Source organism: Pseudophryne corroboree, chromosome 6 (assembly GCF_028390025.1).
Source record: "Pseudophryne corroboree isolate aPseCor3 chromosome 6, aPseCor3.hap2, whole genome shotgun sequence".
Classification (NCBI taxonomy): Eukaryota; Metazoa; Chordata; class Amphibia; order Anura; family Myobatrachidae; genus Pseudophryne; species Pseudophryne corroboree.
The window spans coordinates 331845893-331868035 of NC_086449.1; the positions used below are offsets into that span (position 1 = coordinate 331845893).

Here is a 22143-nt window from a genome sequence, read left to right on the forward strand (position 1 = left end):
CTTATTCCTCTCTTTCTTACTATTCTCAGTACCTTGGGTATGAGAGTTAGAGGAGGAAACACATATACCGACTGGTACACCCACGGTGTCACTAGGGCGTCCACAGCTATCGCCTGAGGGTCCCGTGACCTGGCACAATATCATTTTAGCTTTTTGTTGAGGCGGGACGCCATCATGTCCACCTGTGGCAGTTCCCATCGCTTTGCAATCTGTGTGAAGACTTCTTGATGAAGTCCCCACTCTCCCGGGTGGAGGTCGTGTCTGCTGAGGAAGTCTGCTTCCCAGTTGTCCACTCCCGGAATGAACACTGCTGACAGTGCTTGCACGTGATTCTCCGCCCACCGAAGAATCTTTGTGGCTTCCGCCATTGCCATCCTGCTTCTTGTGCCGCCCTGGCGGTTTACATGGGCGACCGCCGTGATGTTGTCTGACTGAATCAGCACTGGCCGGTTTCGAAGCAGGGGCTCTGCTTGACTCAGGGCGTTGTAAATGCCCTTAGTTCCAATATATTTATGTGTAGAGAAGTCTCCAGACTTGACCACAGCCCTTGGAAGTTTCTTCCCTGAGTGACTGCCCCCCATCCTCGGAGGCTTGCATCCGTGGTCACCAGGACCCAGTCCTGTATGCCGAACATGCGGCCCTCGAGAAGGTGAGCACTCTGCAGCCACCACAGAAGAGAGACACCCTGGCCCTTGGGGACAGGGTGATCAGCCGATGCATCTGGAGATGCGATCCGGACCACTTGTCCAACAGTTCCCACTGAAAGATCCTTGCATGGAACCTGCCGAAGGGAATGGCTTCGTATGAAGCCACCATCTTTCCCAGGACTCGCGTGCAGTGATGCACCGATACCTGTTTTGGTTTCAGGAGGTCCCTGACCAGAGATGCTAATTCTCCACCGGGAGAAACACCTTCTTCTGTTCTGTGTCCAGAATCATGCCCAGGAAAAGCAGACGCATCGTAGGAATCAGCTGCGACTTTGGAACATTCAGAATCCAGCCGTGCTGTTGCAACACTTCCTGAGAGAGTGCTACGCTGATCAACAACTGCTCTCTGGACCTCGCCTTTATGAGGAGATCGTCCAAGTACGGGATAACTATAACTCCCTTCTTCCGAAGGAGTATCATCATTTCGGCCATTACCTTGGTAAATATCCTCGGTGCCGTGGACAGGCCAAACGGCAACGTCTGGAACTGGTAATGACAGTCCGGTACCACAAACCTGAGGTACTCCTGGTGAAGTGAGTAAATGGGGACATGCAAGTAAGCATCCTTGATGTCCAGCGACACCATAAAATCCCCCTCTTCCAGGCTTGCAATTACCGCTCTGAGCGATTCCATTTTGAACTTGAATTTCTTTATATAAGTGTTCAAGAATTTTAAATTCAGAATGGGTCTCACCGAACCGTCCGGTTTCGGTACCACAAACATTGTGGAATAGTAACCCATTCCCTGTTGACGGAGGGGGACCCTGATAATCACTTGCTGGAGGTACAGCTTGTGAATTGCCGCCAGTACTACCTCCCTTTCCATGGGGGAAGCTGGCAAGGCTGATTTGAGGTAACGGCGGGGGGGGGGAGTCGCTTCGAATTCCAGCTTGTATCCCTGAGATACAATTTGTACCGCCCAGAGATCCACTTGTGAGCGAACCCACTGGTTGCTGAAGTTTCGGAGACGCGCCCCCACCGCACCTGGCTCCGCCTGTGGAGCCCCAACGTCATGCGGTGGACTTAGCGGAAGCAGGGGAGGACTTTTGTTCCTGGGAACTGGCTGCATGGTGCAGCTTCTTACCTCTACCCCTGCCTCTGGCAAGAAAGGATGCGCCCCTGACCCTCTTGCCTTTCTGAGAACGAAAGGACTGCATTTGATAATACGGTGCTTTCTTAGGCTGTGAGGAAACCTGAGACAAGAAAGTCGACTTTCCAGCTGTCGCTGTGGACACGAGGTCCGATAGACCGTCCCCAAACAATTCCTCACCCTTATAAGGCAAAACCTCCATGTGTTTTTTAGAATCAGCATCTCCTGTCCATTGCCGAGTCCATAAGACCCTCCTGGCAGAAATGGACATAGCATTAATTCTAGAGCCCAGCAGGCAAATGTCCCTCTGAGCATCCCGCATATATAAGACGACGTCTTTGATATGGCCCAGGGTTAGCAAAACAGTATCCCTGTCGAGGGAATCTATGTCGTCTGACAGAGTATCTGTCCATGCTGCTACAGCACTACACATCCAGGCTGAAGCAATAGCAGGTCTCACAAGAGTACCAGAGTGTGTATACACCGACTTCAGGATAGCTTCCTGCTTTCTATCCGCAGGCTCCTTTAGGGCGGCCGTATCCTGAGACGGCAGGGCCACCTTTTTAGATAAGCGTGTCAGCGCCTTGTCCACCCTAGGGGATGTTTCCCAACGTAACCTGTCCGTTGGCATGAAAGGGTACGCCATCAGTAACCTCTTAGAAATCACTAGTTTCTTATCAGGGGAACTCCACGCTTCTTCACATAATTCATTTAATTCATCAGATGGGGGAAAAGAGTCACTGGCTGCTTTTTCTCCCCAAACATATAAACCCTCTTGGTATTAAAATAAGATTTTACTTACCGATAAATCTATTTCTCGTAGTCCGTAGTGGATGCTGGGACTCCGTAAGGACCATGGGGAATAGCGGCTCCGCAGGAGACAGGGCACAAGAATAAAAGCTTTAGGATCAGGTGGTGTGCACTGGCTCCTCCCCCTATGACCCTCCTCCAAGCCTCAGTTAGGATACTGTGCCCGGACGAGCGTACATAATAAGGAAGGATATTGAATCCCGGGTAAGACTCATACCAGCCACACCAATCACACCGTACAACTTGTGATCTGAACCCAGTTAACAGTATGATAACAACGAAGGAGCCTCTGAAAAGATGGCTCACAACAACAATAACCCGATTTAGTTAACAATAACTATGTACAAGTATTGCAGACAATCCGCACTTGGGATGGGCGCCCAGCATCCACTACGGACTACGAGAAATAGATTTATCGGTAAGTAAAATCTTATTTTCTCTGACGTCCTAGTGGATGCTGGGACTCCGTAAGGACCATGGGGATTATACCAAAGCTCCCAAACGGGCGGGAGAGTGCGGATGACTCTGCAGCACCGAATGAGAGAACTCCAGGTCCTCCTCAGCCAGGGTATCAAATTTGTAGAACTTAGCAAACGTGTTTGCCCCTGACCAAGTAGCTGCTCGGCAAAGTTGTAAAGCCGAGACCCCTCGGGCAGCCGCCCAAGATGAGCCCACTTTCCTTGTGGAATGGGCTTTCACAGATTTTGGCTGTGGCAGGCCTGCCACAGAATGTGCAAGCTGAATTGTACTACAAATCCAACGAGCAATAGTCTGCTTAGAAGCAGGAGCACCCAGCTTGTTGGGTGCATACAGGATAAACAGCGAGTCAGACTTTCTGACTCCCGCCGTCCTGGAAACATATATTTTCAGGGCCCTGACAACGTCAAGTAACTTGGAGTCCTCCAAGTCCCTAGTAGCCGCAGGCACCACAATAGGTTGGTTCATGTGAAAGGCAGAAACCACCTTAGGGAGAAATTGAGGACGAGTCCTCAATTCTGCCCTGTCAGAATGAAAAATTAAGTAAGGGCTTTTATATGATAAAGCCGCCAATTCTGACACACGCCTGGCTGAAGCCAGGGCTAACAGCATCGTCACCTTCCATGTGAGATATTTTAAGTCCACAGTGGTGAGTGGTTCAAACCAATGTGACTTAAGGAACCTCAAAACAACATTGAGATCCCAAGGTGCCACTGGAGGCACAAAAGGAGGTTGTATATGCAGTACCCCTTTTACAAATGTCTGAACTTCAGGTACTGAAGCCAGTTCTTTCTGGAAGAAAATCGACAGGGCCGAAATTTGAACCTTAATGGACCCTAATTTTAGGCCCATAGACAGTCCTGTTTGCAGGAAATGGAGGAAACGACCCAGTTGAAATTCCTCTGTAGGGGCCTTCTTGGCCTCACACCACGCAACATATTTTCGCCAAATGCGGTGATAATGTTTTGCGGTTACATCCTTCCTGGCTTTGACCAGGGTAGGGATGACTTCATCTGGAATGCCTTTTTCCTTCAGGATCCGGCGTTCAACCGCCATGCCGTCAAACGCAGCCGCGGTAAGTCTTGGAACAGACAAGGCCCCTGTTGGAGCAGGTCCTTTCTTAGAGGTAGAGGCCACGGGTCTTCCGTGAGCATCTCTTGAAGTTCCGGGAACCAAGTCCTTCTTGGCCAATCCGGAACCACGAGTATCGTTCTTACTCCTCTCCTTCGTATGATTCTCAGTACTTTTGGTATGAGAGGCAGAGGAGGGAACACATACACTGACTGGTACACCCACGGTGTCACCAGAGCGTCCACCGCTATTGCCTGAGGGTCCCTTGACCTGGCGCAATATCTGTCTAGTTTTTTGTTTAGACGTGACGCCATCATGTCCACCTTTGGTTTTTCCCAACGGTTTACAATCAGGTGGAAGACTTCTGGGTGAAGTCCCCACTCTCCCGGGTGAAGGTCGTGTCTGCTGAGGAAGTCTGCTTCCCAGTTGTCCACTCCCGGAATGAACACTGCTGACAGAGCTATCACATGATTTTCCGCCCAGCGAAGAATCCTTGCAGCTTCTGCCATTGCCCTCCTGCTTCTCGTGCCGCCCTGTCTGTTTACGTGGGCGACTGACGTGATGTTGTCCGATTGGATCAATACCGCCTGACCCTGAAGCAGGGGTTTCGCTTGACTTAGGGCATTGTAAATGGCCCTTAGTTCCAGAATGTTTATATGAAGAGATGTTTCCATGCTTGACCACAAGCCCTGGAAATTTTTTCCCTGTGTGACTGCCCCCCAGCCTCTCAGGCTGGCGTCCGTGGTCACCAGGACCCAATCCTGAATGCCAAATCTTCTTGCATGGAATCTTACGAATGGAATCGCTTCGTAAGAAGCCACCATTTTTCCCAGGACCCTCGTGCACTGACACCTGGCCTGGTTTTAGGAGGTTCCTGACTAGCTCGGATAACTCCCTGGCCTTCTCCTCCGGGAGAAACACCTTTTTCTGGACTGTGTCCAGAATCATTCCTAGGAACAGTAGACGTGTCGTTAGAATCAGCTGCGATTTTGGAATATTTAGGATCCACCCGTGCCGACGTAACACTACCTGAGATAGTGCTACTCCGACTTCTAACTGTTCCCTGGACCTTGCCCTTATCAGGAGATCGTCCAAGTAAGGGATAATTAAGATGCCTTTTCTTCGAAGAAGAATCATCATTTCGGCCATTACCTTGGTAAAGACCCGAGGTGCCGTGGACAACCCAAACGGCAGCGTCTGAAACGGATAATGACAGTTTTGTACTACAAACCTGAGGTACCCTTGGTGAGACGGGTAGATTGGGACGTGGAGATAAGCATCCTTGATGTCCAGAGACACCATATAGTCCCCTTCTTCCAGGTTTGCTATCACCGCTCTGAGTGATTCCATCTTGAATTTGAACCTCTTTATGTAAGTGTTCAGGGATTTTAGATTTAAAATTGGTCTCACCGAGCCGTCCGGCTTCGGTACCACAAACAGCGTGGAATAATACCCCTTTCCCTGTTGTAGGAGGGGTACCTTGATTATCACCTGCTGGGAATACAGCTTGTGAATGGCTTCCAAAACTGCCTCCCTGTCGGAGGGAGACTTTGGTAGAGCAGACTTCAGGAACCGGCGAGGGGGAAACGCCTCGAATTCCAGTTTGTACCCCTGCGATACCACTTGTAGAATCCAGGGGTCCACTTGCGAGTGAGCCCACTGCGCGTTGAAATTCTTGAGACGGGCCCCCACCATGTCTGAGTCTGCTTGTAAAGCCCCAGCGTCATGCTGAAGACTTGGCAGAAGCAGGGGAGGGCTTCTGCTCCTGGGAAGCGGCTGCATGGTGCAGTCTTTTTCCCCTTCCTCTGCCCCGGGGCAGGAAGGAATGGCCTTTAGCTCGCTTGTACTTATGGGAACGAAAGGACTGAGTTTGAAAAGACGGTGTCTTTTTCTGCTGATGTGAAGTGACCTGGGGTAAAAAGGTGGATTTTCCAGCCGTTGCCGTGGCCACCAGGTCCGATAGAACAGCCCCAAATAACTCCTCCCCTTTATACGGCAATACTTCCATATGTCGTTTGGAATCCGCATCGCCTGACCACTGTCGCGTCCATAACGCTCTTCTGGCAGAAATGGACATAGCACTTACTCTTGATGCCAGGGTGCAAATATCCCTCTGTGCATCACGCATATATAGTAATGCATCCTTCAAATGCTCTATAGTTAACAGTATATTGTCCCTATCCAGGGTATCAATATTTTCAGTCAGGGAATCCGACCACGCGACGCCAGCACTGCACATCCAGGCTGAAGCGATTGCTGGTCGCAGTATAACACCAGTATGTGTGTATATACTTTTAAGAATATTTTCCAGCCTTCTATCTGCTGGTTCTTTGAGGGTGGCCGTATCAGGAGACGGTAACGCTACTTGTTTAGATAAACGTGTGAGCGCCTTATCTACCCTAGGGGGTGTTTCCCAACGTGTCCTAACCTCTAACGGGAAAGGATATAGTGCCAATAATATTTTAGAAATTAGCAGTTTTTTGTCGGGGGAAACCCACGCTTTATCACACACCTCATTTAACTCATCTGACTCAGGGAAAACTATTGGTAGTTTTTTCACACCCCACATAATACCCTTCTTTGTGGTACTTGTAGTGTCAGAAATGTTCAATGCTTCCTTCATTGCCGTGATCATGTAACGTGTGGCCCTACTGGACATTACGTTTGTCTCCTCACCGTCGACACTAGACTCAGTATCTGTGTCTGGATCTGTGTCGACCCACTGAGGTAACGGGCGTTTTAGGGCCCCTGACGGTGTCTGAGACGCCTGGACAGGCACTAATTGATTTGCCGGCTGTCTCATGTCATCAACCGTTCTTTGCAAAGTGCTGACATTATCACTTAATTCTTTAAATACGATCATCCAGTCAGGTGTCGACTCCCTAGGGGGTGACATCACTAACCCAGGCAATAGCTCCGCCTCCACATCATTTTCCTCCTCATACATATCGACACACACGTACCGACACACAGCACACACACCGGGAATGCTCTGATAGAGGACAGGACCCCACAAGCCCTTTGGAGAGACAGAGGGAGAGTCTGCCAGCACACACCAAGCGCTATATATATATATATATATACAGGGATAACCTTATATAAGTGTTATTCCCTTATAGCTGCTGTTTATATAGTTTTTAGCTGCCAATAGTGCCCCCCCTTCTCTTTTTTACCCTGATTCAGTAGCAAGTCTGCAGGGGAGAGTCAGGGAGCCGTCCTTCCAGCGGAGCTGTGAGGGAAATTGGCGCTTGTGTGCTGAGGAGATAGGCTCCGCCCCTTCACGACGTCCTTATCTCCCGCTTTTTCTGTAAAAAATGGCAGGGGTTAAAATACATCCATATAGCCCCAGAGCTATATGTGATGTATTCTTTAGCCAATCTAAGGTATATCATGTTATATTGCGTCTCGGGGCGCTCCCCCCCAGCGCCCTGCACCCTCAGTGACCGGAGTGTGAAGTGTGCTGAGAGCAATGGCGCACAGCTGCGGTGCTGTGCGCTACCTTAGTCTGAAGACAGGATCGTCTTCTGCCGCCGATTTCACCGGACCTCTTCGCTCTTCTGGCTCTGTAAGGGGGCCGGCGGCGCGGCTTCGGGACCCATCCAGGCTGAACCTGTGATCGTCCCTCTGGAGCTAATGTCCAGTAGCCTAAGAAACCCGATCCACTCTGCACGCAGGTGAGTCCGTTTCTTCTCCCCTTAGTCCCACGATGCAGTGAGCCTGTTGCCAGCAGGACTCACTGAAAATAAAAAACCTAAAATATACTTTTATTCTAAGCAGCTCAGGAGAGCCACCTAGCCTGCACCCTTCTCATTCGGGCACAAAAATCTAACTGAGGCTTGGAGGAGGGTCATAGGGGGAGGAGCCAGTGCACACCACCTGATCCTAAAGCTTTTATTCTTGTGCCCTGTCTCCTGCGGAGCCGCTATTCCCCATGGTCCTTACAGAGTCCCAGCATCCACTAGGACGTCAGAGAAAAAATAAGAATTTACTTACCGATAATTCTATTTCTCATAGTCCGTAGTGGATGCTGGGACTCCGTCAGGACCATGGGGAATAGCGGGCTCCGCAGGAGACAGGGCACATCTAAAAAAAGCTTTTAGGTCACATGGTGCGTACTGGCTCCTCCCCCTATGACCCTCCTCCAAGCCTCAGTTAGGTACTGTGCCCGGACGAGCGTACACAATAAGGAAGGATCTTGAATCCCGGGTAAGACTCATACCAGCCACACCAATCACACCGTACAACTTGTGATCTGAACCCAGTTAACAGTATGATAACACAAACGAAGTAGCCTCTGAACAGATGGCTCACAACAACAGTAATAACCCGATTTTTGTAACAATAACTATGCACAAGCATTGCAGACAATCCGCACTTGGGATGGGCGCCCAGCATCCACTACGGACTATGAGAAATAGAATTATCGGTAAGTAAATTCTTATTTTCTCTAACGTCCTAGTGGATGCTGGGACTCCGTCAGGACCATGGGGATTATACCAAAGCTCCCAAACGGGCGGGAGAGTGCGGATGACTCTGCAGCACCGAATGAGAGAACTCCAGGTCCTCTTTAGCCAGAGTATCAAATTTGTAAAATTTTACAAACGTGTTCTCCCCTGACCACGTAGCTGCTCGGCAAAGTTGTAATGCCGAGACTCCTCGGGCAGCCGCCCAGGATGAGCCCACTTTCCTTGTGGAATGGGCCTTTACAGATTTAGGCTGTGGCAGGCCTGCCACAGAATGTGCAAGTTGGATTGTACTACATATCCAACGTGCAATCGTCTGTTTAGACGCAGGAGCACCCAACTTGTTGGGTGCATACAATGTAAACAACGAGTCAGATTTTCTGACTCCAGCTGTCCTTGAAATATATATTTTTAATGCTCTGACAACGTCCAGTAACTTGGAGTCCTCCAAGTCGCTAGTAGCCGCAGGCACCACAATAGGCTGGTTCAAGTGAAATGCCGAAACCACCTTAAGGAGAAATTGAGGACGTGTCCTCAATTCTGCCCTGTCCGAATGGAATATCAGATATGGGCTTTTGTATGACAAAGCTGCCAACTCCGAAACTCTCCTGGCTGAAGCCAGGGCCAACAGCATGGTTACCTTCCATGTAAGGTATTTTAAATCTACCGATTTTAAAGGCTCAAACCAATGAGATTTGAGAAAATTTAGAACCACGTTCAAATCCCACGGTGCCACTGGAGGCACTATTGGGGGTTGTATATGTAGTACACCTTTGACAAAAGTTTGTACTTCAGGCACTGACGCCAATTCCTTCTGGAAGAAAATTGATAAGGCCGAAATTTGAACTTTAATGGACCCCAATTTGAGGCCCATAGACAATCCTGCTTGCAGGAAATGTAAGAATCGACCCAATTGAAATTCTTCCGTTGGAGCCTTCTTGGCCTCACACCACGCAACATATTTTCTCCAAATGCGGTGATAATGTTGTGCGGTCACTTCTTTCCTGGCTTTAATTAAAGTAGGAATAACTTCCTCAGGAATGCCCTTCTCTTTTAGAATCCGGCGTTCAACCGCCATGCCGTCAAACGCAGCCGCGGTAAGTCTTGGAACATACAAGGTCCCTGCTGAAGCAGATCCCTTCTTAGAGGTAGAGGCCACGGATCCTCCGTGAGCATCTCTTGAAGTTCCGGATACCAAGTTCTTCTTGGCCAGTCCGGAGCTACCAGTATTGTTCTTACTCCTCTTTTCCGTATAATTCTCAGTACCTTTGGTATGAGAGGCAGAGGAGGGAACACATACACTGACTGGTACACCCACGGTGTTACCAGAGCGTCCACAGCTAATGCCTGAGGGTCTCTTGACCTGGCGCAATACCTGTCCAATTTTTTGTTGAGGCGAGACGCCATCATGTCCACCTTTGGTTTTTCCCAACGGTTCACAATCATGTGGAAAACTTCTGGATGAAGTCCCCACTCTCCCGGGTGAAGGTCGTGTCTGCTGAGGAAATCTGCTTCCCAGTTGTCCACTCCCGGGATGAACACTGCTGACAGTGCTACGACATGATTCTCCGCCCAGCGCAGAATCCTTGCAGCTTCTGCCATTGCACTCCTGCTTCTCGTGCCGCCTTGTCGGTTTAAGTGGGCGACTGCCGTGATGTTGTCGGACTGGATCAACACCGGCTGACCCTGAAGCAGCGATTTTGCCAGGCTTAGAGCATTGTAGATCGCTCTTAGCTCCAGTATATTTATGTGAAGAGACGTCTCCAGGTTTGACCACACGCCCTGGAAGTTTCTTCCCTTTGTGACTGCTCCCCAACCTCGTAGGCTGGCATCCGTAGTCACCAGGACCCAGTCCTGTATGCCGAATCTGCGGCCCACTAACAGATGGGCAGTCTGCAACCACCACAGGAGAGACAACCTTGTTCTCGGTGACAGTGTTATCCGCTGATGCATGTGCAGATGCGATCCGGACCATTTGTCCAGCAGATCCCACTGAAATGTTCGTGCATGGAATCTGCCGTATGGAATCGCTTTGTACGAAGCCACCATCTTTCCCAGGACTCTTGTGCATTGATGTACTGACACAGTTCCTGGTTTTAGGAGGTTCTTGACAAGTTCGGATAACTCCCTTGCTTTCTCTTCCGGGAGAAATACTTTTTTCTGAACCGTGTCCAGAATCATGCCCAGGAACAGCAGATGTGTTGTCGGGGTCAATTGAGATTTTGGAAGATTTAGAATCCACCCGTGTTGCTGAAGCACTACTTGTGTTAGCGCTACACCGACTTCCAGCTGTTCTCTGGACTTTGCCCTTATCAGGAGATCGTCCAAGTAAGGGATAATTAATACGCCTTTTCTTCGTAGAAGAACCATCATTTCGGTCATTACCTTGGTAAAGACCCGAGGGGCCGTGGACAACCCAAACGGCAGCGTTTGAAACGGATAATGACAGTCTTGTATCACGAACCTGAGATACCCTTGGTGTGAGGGGTAAATCGGGACATGTAGATAAGCATCTTTTATGTCCAAGGACACCATGAAGTCTCCTTCTTCCAGATTCGCTATCACTGCTCTGAGTGACTCCATCTTGAACTTGAATTTCTTTATGTACAGGTTCAAGGATTTCAGATTTAGAATAGGCCTTACCGAACCGTCCGGTTTCGGTACCACAAATAGTGTGGAATAATACCCCTTTCCCTGTTGTAGGAGGGGTACCTTGACTATCACCTGCTGAGAATACAGCTTGTGAATGGCTTCCAAAACCGACGTCCTTTCTGAGGGAGACGTTGGTAAAGCAGACTTTAGGAACCGGCGAGGGGGAGACCTTTCGAACTCCAGCATGTAACCCTGAGATACTATCTGCAGGACCCACGGGTCCACTTGTGAGTGAACCCATTGATTGCTGAAAATCTTGAGTCGACCCCCCACCGTTCCTGAGTCCGCTTGTAAAGCCCCAGCGTCATGCTGATGGCTTTGTAGAAGCCGGGGCGGGCTTCTGTTCCTGGGCAGGGGCTGCTTGCTGCCCTTTCTTACCCTTTCCTCTGCCTCGCGGCAGATAAGACTGTCCTTTTGGTCGCTTTTTATAGGAGCGAAAGGACTGCGGCTGAAAAGACGGTGTCTTTTTCTGTTGGGAGGGGGTCTGAGGTAAAAAAGTGGATTTGCCGGCAGTTGCCGTGGCCACCAGGTCCGAAAGACCGACCCCAAACAATTCCTCTCCTTTATATGGCAATACTTCCATATGCCTCTTGGAATCCGCATCACCTGACCACTGTCGCGTCCATAAACTTCTTCTGGCAGATATGGACATCGCGCTTACTCTTGATGCTAGAGTACAAACATCCCTCTGAGCATCTCGCATATAAAGGAAAGCATCCTTTAATTGCTCTAGAGTCAATAAAATACTGTCCCTATCCAGGGTATCAATATTTTCAGTCAGAGAATCCAACCACACTACCCCAGCACTGCACATCCAGGCTGAGGCTATTGCCGGTCGCAGTATAACACCAGTATGTGTGTATATACTCTTCAGTGTAGTTTCCAGCCTCCTATCTGCTGGATCCTTGAGGGCGGCCGTATCAGGAGACGGCAACGCCACTTGCTTTGATAAACGTGTGAGCGCCTTATCCACCCTAGGGGGTGTTTCCCAGCGCGCCCTAACCTCTGGTGGGAAAGGGTATAATGCCAATAACTTCTTGGAAATTAGCAGTTTTCTATCGGGGTTAACCCACGCTTCATCACACACGTCATTCAATTCCTCTGATTCTGGAAAAAATACAGGTAGTTTTTTCACCCCCCACATAATACCCCTTTTTGAGGTACCAGCAGTATCAGAGATCTGCAAAGCCTCCTTCATTGCCGTGATCATATAACGTGTGGCCCTATTGGAAAATACGTTTGTTTCTTCACCGTCGACACTAGATTCATCTGTGTCGGTACCCGTGTCGACTGACTGAGGTAAAGGACGTTTTACAGCCCCTGACGGTGTCTGAGACGCCTGAACCGGTACTAACTGGTTAGCCGGGCGTCTTATTTCGTCAACTGACTTTTGTAATGTGCTGACATTATCACGTAATTCCATAACTAAAGCCATCCATTCCGGTGTCGACTCCCTAGGGGGTGACATTACCATCATCGGCAATTGCTCTGCCTCCACACCAACATCGTCCTCATACATGTCGACACACACGTACCGACACACAGCAGCCACACAGGGAATGCTCTAATCGAAGACAGGACCCCCTAGCCCTTTGGGGAGACAGAGGGAGAGTTTGCCAGCACACACCAAAAGCGCTATAAATGTATATAAACAACCCTAGAAGGTGTTGTTTACTATATATGCGCTCTTAATATATAAATATCGCCAATTTATGCCCCCCTTCTCTTTGTTACCCTGTTTCTGTAGTGCAGTGCAGGGGAGAGACCTGGGAGCCTTCCTCACCAGCGGAGCTGAGCAGGAAAATGGCGCCGAGTGCTGAGGAGAATAAGCTCCGCCCCTTTTTCGGCGGGCTTTTCCCCGGTTTTTAAGAAACTGGCCTGGGTTAAAATACATACATATAGCCTTAATGGCCATATGTGATGTATTTATTTTGCCACTAAAGGTAATTATATTGCTGCCCAGGGCGCCCCCAGCAGCGCCCTGCACCCTCCGTGACTGAGTCAGTGAGCCGTGTGACAACAATGGCGCACAGCTGCCGTGCTGTGCGCTACCTTCAAGAAGACTGAGGAGTCTTCTGCCGCCTGCTTTCCGGACCTCCGTTCTGCCGTCTCTTCAGCGTCTGTAAGGGGGATCGGCGGCGCGGCTCCGGGACGAACCCCAGGCTGACCTGTGTTCCGACTCCCTCTGGAGCTAAGTGTCCAGTAGCCTAAGACTCCAATCCATCCTGCACGCAGGTGAGTTGGAAATCTCTCCCCTAAGTCCCTCGATGCAGTGATCCTGTTGCCAGCAGGAATCACTGAGATTGAAACCTAAAAAAAAACTTTTCTAAATAGCTCTTTAGGAGAGCCACCTAGATTGCACCCTCTCGGACGGGCACAAAAACCTAACTGAGGCTTGGAGGAGGGTCATAGGGGGAGGAGCCAGTACGCACCATGTGACCTAAAAGCTTTTTTTAGATGTGCCCTGTCTCCTGCGGAGCCCGCTATTCCCCATGGTCCTGACGGAGTCCCAGCATCCACTAGGACGTTAGAGAAAGGGTTAATCTCAGAATGTGTAATACATCTTTCATTGCAATAATCATGTATCGGATGGCCTTGGTCATTTTAGACTGTAAATGTGCCTCATCATCGTCGACACTTGAGTCGGACTCCGTGTCGACATCTGTGTCAACCATCTGAGATAGAGGGCGTTTATGAGTCCCTGACGGTTTCTGAGTCGCTTGGGCAGGCGCGGGCTGAGACCCCGGCTGTCCCAAGGCTGCAGCGTCATCAAACCTTTTATGTAAGGAGCTTACATTGTCGTTTAAGACCTTCCACATATCCATCCAATCAGGTGTCGGCACCGACACCACACTTATCTGCCCTTGCTCCGCCTCCACGTAACCCTCCTGATCAAACATGTTGACACAGCCGTACCGACACACCACACACAGGGAATGCTCAGACTGAGGACAGGACCCCACAAAGTCCTTTGGGGAGACAGAGAGAGAGTATGCCAGCACACACCACAGCGCTATATAACACAGGGATTTTCACTTATAATAAGTGATGACCCAATAGCTGCCTTATATGTTTTATTTGCGCCTAAATTTATGTGCCCCCCCCCTCTCTTTTTTACCCTTCTTGTACCTGGATACTGCAGGGGAGAGCCTGGGGAGCTGCTTCCAGCGGAGCTGTGAAGAGAAAATGGCGCTGGTGTGCTGAGGAAGAAGGCCCCGCCCCCTCAGTGGCGGGCTTCTGTCCCGCTTTCTGTGTAAAAAAATGGCGGGGGGTTTTACATATATACAGTGCCAGACTATGTATTTTTATTGCCAAAAGGTACTTCAATTGCTGCCCAGGGCGCCCCCCCCCCCCAGCGCCCTGCACCCTATAGTGACCGGAGTGTGTAAGTGTGCTGGGAGCAATGGCGCACAGCTGCGGTGCTGTGCGCTACCTTAAATGAAGACAGGAGTCTTCTGCCGCCGATTTCGTAGTCTTCCAGCTTCTGTTCTTCTGGCCCTGCGAGGGGGACGGCGGCGCGGCTTCGGGAACGGACGATCGAGGACAGGTGCCTGTGTTCGAACCCTCTGGAGCTAATGGTGTCCAGTAGCCTAAGAAGCACAAGCTAGCTGCAAGCAGGTAGGTTTGCTTCTCTCCCCTTAGTCCCACGTAGCAGTGAGTCTGTTGCCAGCAGAAGCTCACTGAAAATAAAAAACCTAATAAATACTTTCTTTACTAGTAAGCTCAGGAGAGCCCACTAGGAGCACCCAGCTCTGGCCGGGCACAGATTCTGAGGTCTGGAGGAGGGGCATAGAGGGAGGAGCCAGTGCACACCAGATAGTACCTAATCTTTTCTTTAGAGTGCCCAGTCTCCTGCGGAGCCCGTCTATTCCCCATGGTCCTTACGGAGTTCCCAGCATCCACTAGGACGTCAGAGAAATAAACATGTATGCATTTATGTAACAAACTTATTTTTTTTTTTATTTGTTCTATTCTGCTTTGTATTTCAAATGTTATGTACTTTAAATCCTATTACGTTTGGTGTTTCTGTATATGCTGTGGACCCCTTGTGGTGACCTATAAATAAAGGATGATAATTACATAAGGATCTATGAGGATATTATATTCTAATAATCATATTACTTGTTTAAAATTGCATATTTAATATAAAAATGGTAAATACAAACGTAATAGTTATAGATTAAAATGCAATAAAAAAAAACTGGTTTAACTAAGATCAGTAGTAAAGGATTCATTAGGGTCACTGAATGCCTGGTTTATCTATGCACTGTACCGCAGATCCAATATTGTTTCTGCACATTCAGAGTTATCACTAACCCTTTAAAATTGGCAATGGTAAAAATCCCATTATAAACACAAAGCAAATCTATAGGAGAGACAGAATGAGCCACTGCAAATACACAGTGTTGTCCCCCGGAAGAGGAAGAAAGCTAATCACTGAGTCTAGTTCTCCTTCACAATATACATACTACAAGTGACCTTGCCCCATCATCTGCTTTCATAAACTCACGTCCCACTGCTTACATGTGGAAGTGCAACACACAGGATATGTTTGTGCTAATGTGACATCCAAACCACTGACACTGCAATGACATTTCAGCAAAAATGAATGGCAAGTCCTGTCCTACGAGACTTGTAAAAATCAAGCCATGGTCATGAAAGTAAGCGATTCAATCCCCCAATCTACCAGACAACTGAAAATAAGTTGTACTAGAAAGAGACTAAAATAATTCCGTGCATTCTTTATAGACGATAAAACAAATCCAATGCACACCTAAAAAGTTTATATTGCCAGAAGGAATAAAGTCCTTTAAGTTGAATGACAAATGCTAATTACAGACTCCTTATACGAGGCAAATGACAGGACCATACACAGCCAGCATACATGGGACAATAGAATATGAAAGCATTATTATACTATTTATAAAATTGGCAACATATTACTCCAAGCTGTACACTGAAGGGTACATGATACAAAAAATATATGACATGGAACAGAAGGTACATGATACAAAGGGCAAGATTCAATTGTTTCTTCATTGGCAGCTGGCGCCCAACAGAGCTATTCAATTGTTGCTCTGTTCGGAAGCAATCGCCTGCTGGCACCTGCATTTCTGCTCACACCCTCTGATGGGGATACGGTCATTAGGTCGACAGTCATTGGGCGGAATTCTAATGTTTGAAAAGTCGGTTAGGTGTGTTTTTTCCTGTCTATTAGATAGGAAAAAACAGACTCCCAACTGACTTTTCAAACATTTGAATCTCCCCCAGTAGGATGATCACTATTGGTCGACATGCATTAGGTCGACAGGGTCACTAGATAAACATGAGTTTTTCATTTTTTTATTTTTTTTTTGGATTTTCATACTTTACGATCCATGTGGACTACGACTGGGAATGGTAACCGCATCGGTAGCGGAGGGAGGCACCTTGCCCGAAGCATGTCATGCAACGGTACACGGTGCACTAATTGGGGTTCCCCATCCCTTTACGAAGAAAACGACACCAATAAAAGTAAAAACAAAACACATGTTGACCTTTTGACCATGTCGACATAGTGACCCTGTCGACCTACTGCATGTCAAGCAATAGTGGTCAACCTAATGACTGTCGACCTAAGTTGTGTCGACCCAAAAACCCATACCCCTCTGGTGGTGGCAAGCTGGACTGAGTAAAAAGTGACCTGTTTGAACGCTCAATCGAGACTTTAAGTGGCGCCCATTACTTTTGGCATTAGCGGCTTTACATGGCTAAACCCAAACCCATTGGGTGAAACAGGCAGGATTAAAAAAAAAAAGCACAATTGAACTGTCACTTTAGACAGAAGATCAGAAGCAATAAACAATTGAATATCACCCATAGAGTAGTGGAATAACAGTTGCTGGTAGGGAAAGCCTGTATGAGTACTGTACAGCAGCCATACAGTGCATATACAGCATAATCGTGCAGCAGAACAACCGACAAGGACAGAGGACTGCCTAATTGTTGGAGCATCTCCACATACTACACAATTTATGCAGGGATTTCCATCCAGAGGATGAAGTTTGCTGAACAATGGTTTGGTGGATCGGACTTGTTTGACCCAAACTTTAGGCTGTTTTTATGATCGCTCAGTACCATACACTGAACGACATTTAGCTGGCAGGTTGGGATGGTTACTGTGCAGTGTGTGTGTGTATGGCCAAATGAAGGCAGCAGCAGCCCCGGATAATAAAGCATCCATAGGGAACTGTCTGGCGCAGCGTGTGCAGCTACCAGTGCTCTGGCATTGCTGGAATGAGGAGACAGCATGCAGTGCAGACATGACACATCACCGATACCATTATCCTCCCAATAACACAAATGGACATCAGCCCTGGTCAGGTGGCAGCCCCTCCACTACCTGTGCCCCGGGGTCTCACACACACGACTCATCCACCCATCGCTCAGCCACTGAGGTTCACTCTCTCTTGCATTCAGGCTCCATGCAGCCTGTGCCGGGTCATTACAAGGACATCAGCCCGGGTGTGCATAAAGTGACCTATCGAGAGCAACGGGTGACCAGCACAGGGTCACCGGGTACTTCCACGCACCTGCTTCACTGTGCACTCCAAAACCCTATGATAAGGGTTGATTGATAAGAACCTGGGCTTCCACTGACCCCATGCTCCCACCCTTCACCTCAAGGACACGCTGGCCGGTGCACAGGCAGAGACGGTGCTGGGTGCCTCACCTGGGGCGCAGGCCGCTTGGGGCTGAGGGCGGCAACGGGGCAGACTCCTGAGGCCAGAGGACACACAGCGCCGGAGAGCGGCTCCCAACATGGCGGCGGCGGCTGAGCGGTGTGAGGAGACAGAGGATGAGACGGAGAGCCCTTGCCGGAAGGAAGGGACACGCACACCGTACACGCTCTCGTTACCAGGCGCCGGCGCAGAGACCGCGGACACACAAGGGTAAAAGGGGGCGGAGATTTCCTACAATAGAGCTGAACGTAGACAAACAGTTACTTAGAGCGTGCGGCAGAAAAATCGCCACCTGCTGGTGAGCTGGTAAAGTACAGGCCGGTTTTCCCAGTTTTCACTCGGTGATCGGTTCAATTACATGAACAGAAGCTCACAATATCACCAGTGACATGCAGTGAGGGACACCCCCCGCCACCACCTGTACCTGTTTGGCAGGTACAGTTCCTTTTTTTATGGTCTGTACCGATTTTTGGCTGTCCAAACTTTCATTGAAAGTATTGGAAAAGGGGAGTGACCACGCAATCTTTACCCATGTCCACGCCCCTTTTCGAATTTGTACCGATTTTTATGTGTAAAATGTTGGAGGGTATGCATATGAACCTAAGGGTCCATGTGGGCATTATACACAGGTGCAGCACTATATGCTGCTGGGAATTTGCTAAGTTTTGATCAGATAAGTGCAGACAATGTAGGCATCACCTGTCATACGCCAGTATACACCAGAGTTTTGGCTGTAAAAATTAGTCGACTACACAAAGTAGATATTTATAATATCTTCTTTGCATTTTTCTTATAATTTTTATGCAGGAATTCAATTGTTTCTCTCAGTGGCCACCACTAGATGGCGCCCAATGGAGCAATTCAATTGTTGTTCCATTCACATGCAATGAGCAGCGGAGACACAAATTTTTGCCTTGCGGCCAGCACTTTGGTCGGGTTTAGCCTTTTACACAGCAAAACCTGGCCTGTCTGGGCATGATAAAAACAAGCAATTGAGGGGCAGATGTATTAACCTGGAGAAGGCATAAGGAAGTGACAAACCAGTGATATGTGCAAGGTGATAAATGTACCAGCCAATCAGCTCCAATATGTAAATTAACAGTTAGGATCTTATTGGCTGCTGCCTTTATCACCTTACACATATCACTGGTTTATCACTTCCTTATGCCTTCTCCAGGTTAATACATCTGCCCCACAATATCAATCCCCCACCCCTGATTGGGTGTGATAAACAATTGAATACCACCCTTATAGTCAAAACTCTGGAGTATGCTGAACTATGGTATGCTCTGCCTCACCTGACCACAAATCACTGGATGACCCTATTATAATGGTGTTTCTAAATAAATAATATGTGTGATAGGTATTTTTATGCTGTGGTCTCTCCGTTGATGTTTATAAACTAGTGATCATTACATTTGTCCTCATGTAGGGTGGCATGTATTAAGCATAAAAACATCAGAAAACTGCAGTTTTCGGAGGTTTACTGCCATGCTTACTGTATGCATACCTACCAACTGTCCTGATTTTCGTGGGACAGTCCCGTTTTTTGGGGACTGTCCCGCTGTCCCACCCGCGGGCCGCAGTGTCCCGCGGTGGGGGGGGGGGGCAGTTGGGAGGCTCCGTCTCTCGCTGCCCTGCTTAGCAGAGCAGCGGTGAATAGACGCTGTGCGTATGCGCACAGCGTCTATTCAGTGCAGACAGAGGGAGAGGGGGCATGCCAGCGGCTCACAGAGCGCTGGGCATGCCCCCTCAGTGACGAAAACGGGGCGTGGTTCGCGATCGCGGGTCCTCCCGTGAAGCCACGCACCCTTTTCCATAGGCCATGCCCCCTTTTCGAGAGCGTGCGCTGCTTCGCCGCGCGTGTGTCCCTCTTGCCGACGGGACAAAGTTGGGTGGTATGTGTATGGATTAAAAAGGTCAGTGACAGATAATGAAGGCATGTATTGTGGATCTGTGGCACAGCTGTCCCCCATACAGTTTTATGTGGCTACGATATTACTGCATGCATAAAGCTCCAGAAACCTTAAAGTTAAGTACACACTATATAATTATTGGGCCGATTTGCCAATAATTAGGACATTGGCTTGATTTATCGTATAGCGTGTACAAATATTCGTTTCAGGGTTTCGCCGATAATTCTAGAAAATCTTGCCCACACACACAAGTGACCGATTTTGCAGTCTGTCATCCTCAACCAGTAATCTCGGCTACAATCTCCCGATATCTAGCAGTGTGTGTGTATTCTCAAAAATCTGCACATATTTCCTATGTTCTCGGCTACAATCTCCCTACAATCTCCCGATATCTAGCAGTGTGTGTGTATTCTCAAAAATCTGCACATATTTCCTATGTTTTTCAGTCACTATGTAATCCTCCATGTGGACGGACATATGCAAATGCAGTGTGATGTGGCAGGAAATTGGTAACTGAAAAAGAAAATCTTGAAGTGTGCAGCAATTATGACCTCTAGTGTGTCACTGGAGCCGGCTGCAGCGGGCGCCCACACAGCCCACGGCGCCTGCTGCAGCCAGGGAGAGGGGGGATCAAGAGTAGCTGCACTTGTCACGGCGGCGTCGCCCCAGGCAAGAAGCCTGCTTGCCCGTGGCAAGAGCCACTACTGCATGGTAGGCGCCATGTTCCTGGAGACCTGCGAATGTGCCGTAGACTCTGGCCTAATGCCGGAGGCCCGGAGCCTACTGCGCCGTGGAGAGGAGGGGTTCTCCCCCTGAGTCTGCACATGGGTCCCCTCCTCTCTTACGACGCTCCTGCCTTGCACTAAGGCAAATAAGGTTGGAAGCAGGCATAAATAACGCACTTCCTGAGCTTGGTGTATCTTGTAATCAGGGGCGGAACTGCCGGAGACAATGGAGTCTTTTGTCGCCGGGCTCCAGCCCTGAAGGGGGCACTTCATCCATTGTTCCCTGGCCGTTCCATGCCCTTTTAACTATAATAGATACAGCAGCTGCCAGATGGAGGGCAGCCGTGTCAGCGGAGGCAGCGTGTATAGCGCAGGGACTAGTAACAGGCTCCACCGTACTATCATCACCCAGCACGGCTTCCCCGCCGCCACCACCGCTTGCTGCAGCACTACCAGTGGTGTGGAACAGCGACTTCTTCACACACTGCCACAGCATATACAGTGAGCCGGGCAGCGGCCAGCGCTGTAGCTGCCCGCCTGCATGCTCTGCCCTCTCCTGGCTCCCGGCCTCTACTGCTGCTGTACCAAGTGATCCCGGCGGAAACAAGAAAAGAGCGGCACGTGGAGCAGAGAGGCAAAGGTATGGGATGGGGTGTGTGGCTGGGAAGCGGCTGAGTGTCCGGTTGCTCATGTACAGTAGGTAATATAACCGAACACCTGCTGCTGTCACTGCTTACAGCAGGCATTCCCAACCACGGTCCTCAAGGCACACCAACAGTGCAGGTTTTAGTGATATCCAGGCTGCAGCACAGATGGTTAAATCAAAACAACTGAGCTACTAATTAAGTCACCTGTGCTGAAGCCTGGATATCACTAATACCAGGACTGTTAGTGTGCCTTGAGGACCGTGGTTGGGAATGCCTGGCTTACAGGGTCTTTTTGACTAAGCTTGGCTCTGTCTCTCGTTTCCTGTTCCCACCCCATCCCTGCCACCTCTGTACTGGCCCTGTCACCCCTGTCCTGTCCTATCCCTGTCACCCCTGTCCTGTCCTATCCCTGTCACCCCTGCGCTGGCCCTGTCTCCCCTCTCTCTTGTCACCCCTGTACAGTCCCTGTCATCCCTGTCGTGACCCTGTCACACCTGTGCTGGCCCTGTCACCGCTCTTTCCTACCCCTGTCATGTTCCATCCCTGCCACCTCTGTGCTGGCCCTGTCTCCCCTCTTTCCTGTCACTGTCAGCCCTGTCGTGTCCTTGTCACCTCTGTGCTGTTGGCCCTGTCATCTCTCTCTGCTGACCCTTCCGTTCTGTCCCCTCTGTCCAGTCCCTGCCACCCCTGACCCTGTCAACTCTGTCCTGGCCCTGTTAACCCTCTCTCCTATCCCTTCAGTTCTATCCTGGTACCTCTGTCCTGGTTCTGCCCATGTCACCCCTGTCCTGTCCCTGTCCCCTCTGTCCTGACCCTGTCACCTATGTCCTGGTCCTATCCCCTCTCTCTTGTTCCTATCACCTC

General features: G+C 49.4%; 1 protein-coding gene and 1 long non-coding RNA gene across 5 annotated transcripts in view; one reads left to right on the top strand and one right to left on the bottom strand.

Annotated features, from left to right (window-relative positions):
- LOC134932195 (cytochrome c oxidase subunit 5A, mitochondrial) overlaps positions 1-18168 on the bottom strand; it is a 74386-nt gene extending 56218 nt beyond the window's left edge. Inside the window, exon 1 of one of the 2 annotated variants that reach the window (XM_063926392.1) lies at positions 17982-18168. In XM_063926392.1, coding sequence (XP_063782462.1) covers positions 17982-18072 — 91 coding nt within the window. In that variant the 5' untranslated portion in view covers positions 18073-18168. The remainder of the gene's footprint in view (positions 1-17981) is intronic. The other variant, XM_063926393.1, reaches the window with a different exon arrangement.
- A 45-nt stretch (positions 18169-18213) lies between these two features.
- Positions 18214-22143, top strand: part of LOC134932197 (uncharacterized) — a 101868-nt gene continuing 97938 nt past the window's right edge. For all 3 annotated transcript variants that reach the window (XR_010179260.1, XR_010179262.1, XR_010179261.1), the window contains exon 1: positions 18214-18426. This is a non-coding gene — a long non-coding RNA (uncharacterized LOC134932197). The remainder of the gene's footprint in view (positions 18427-22143) is intronic.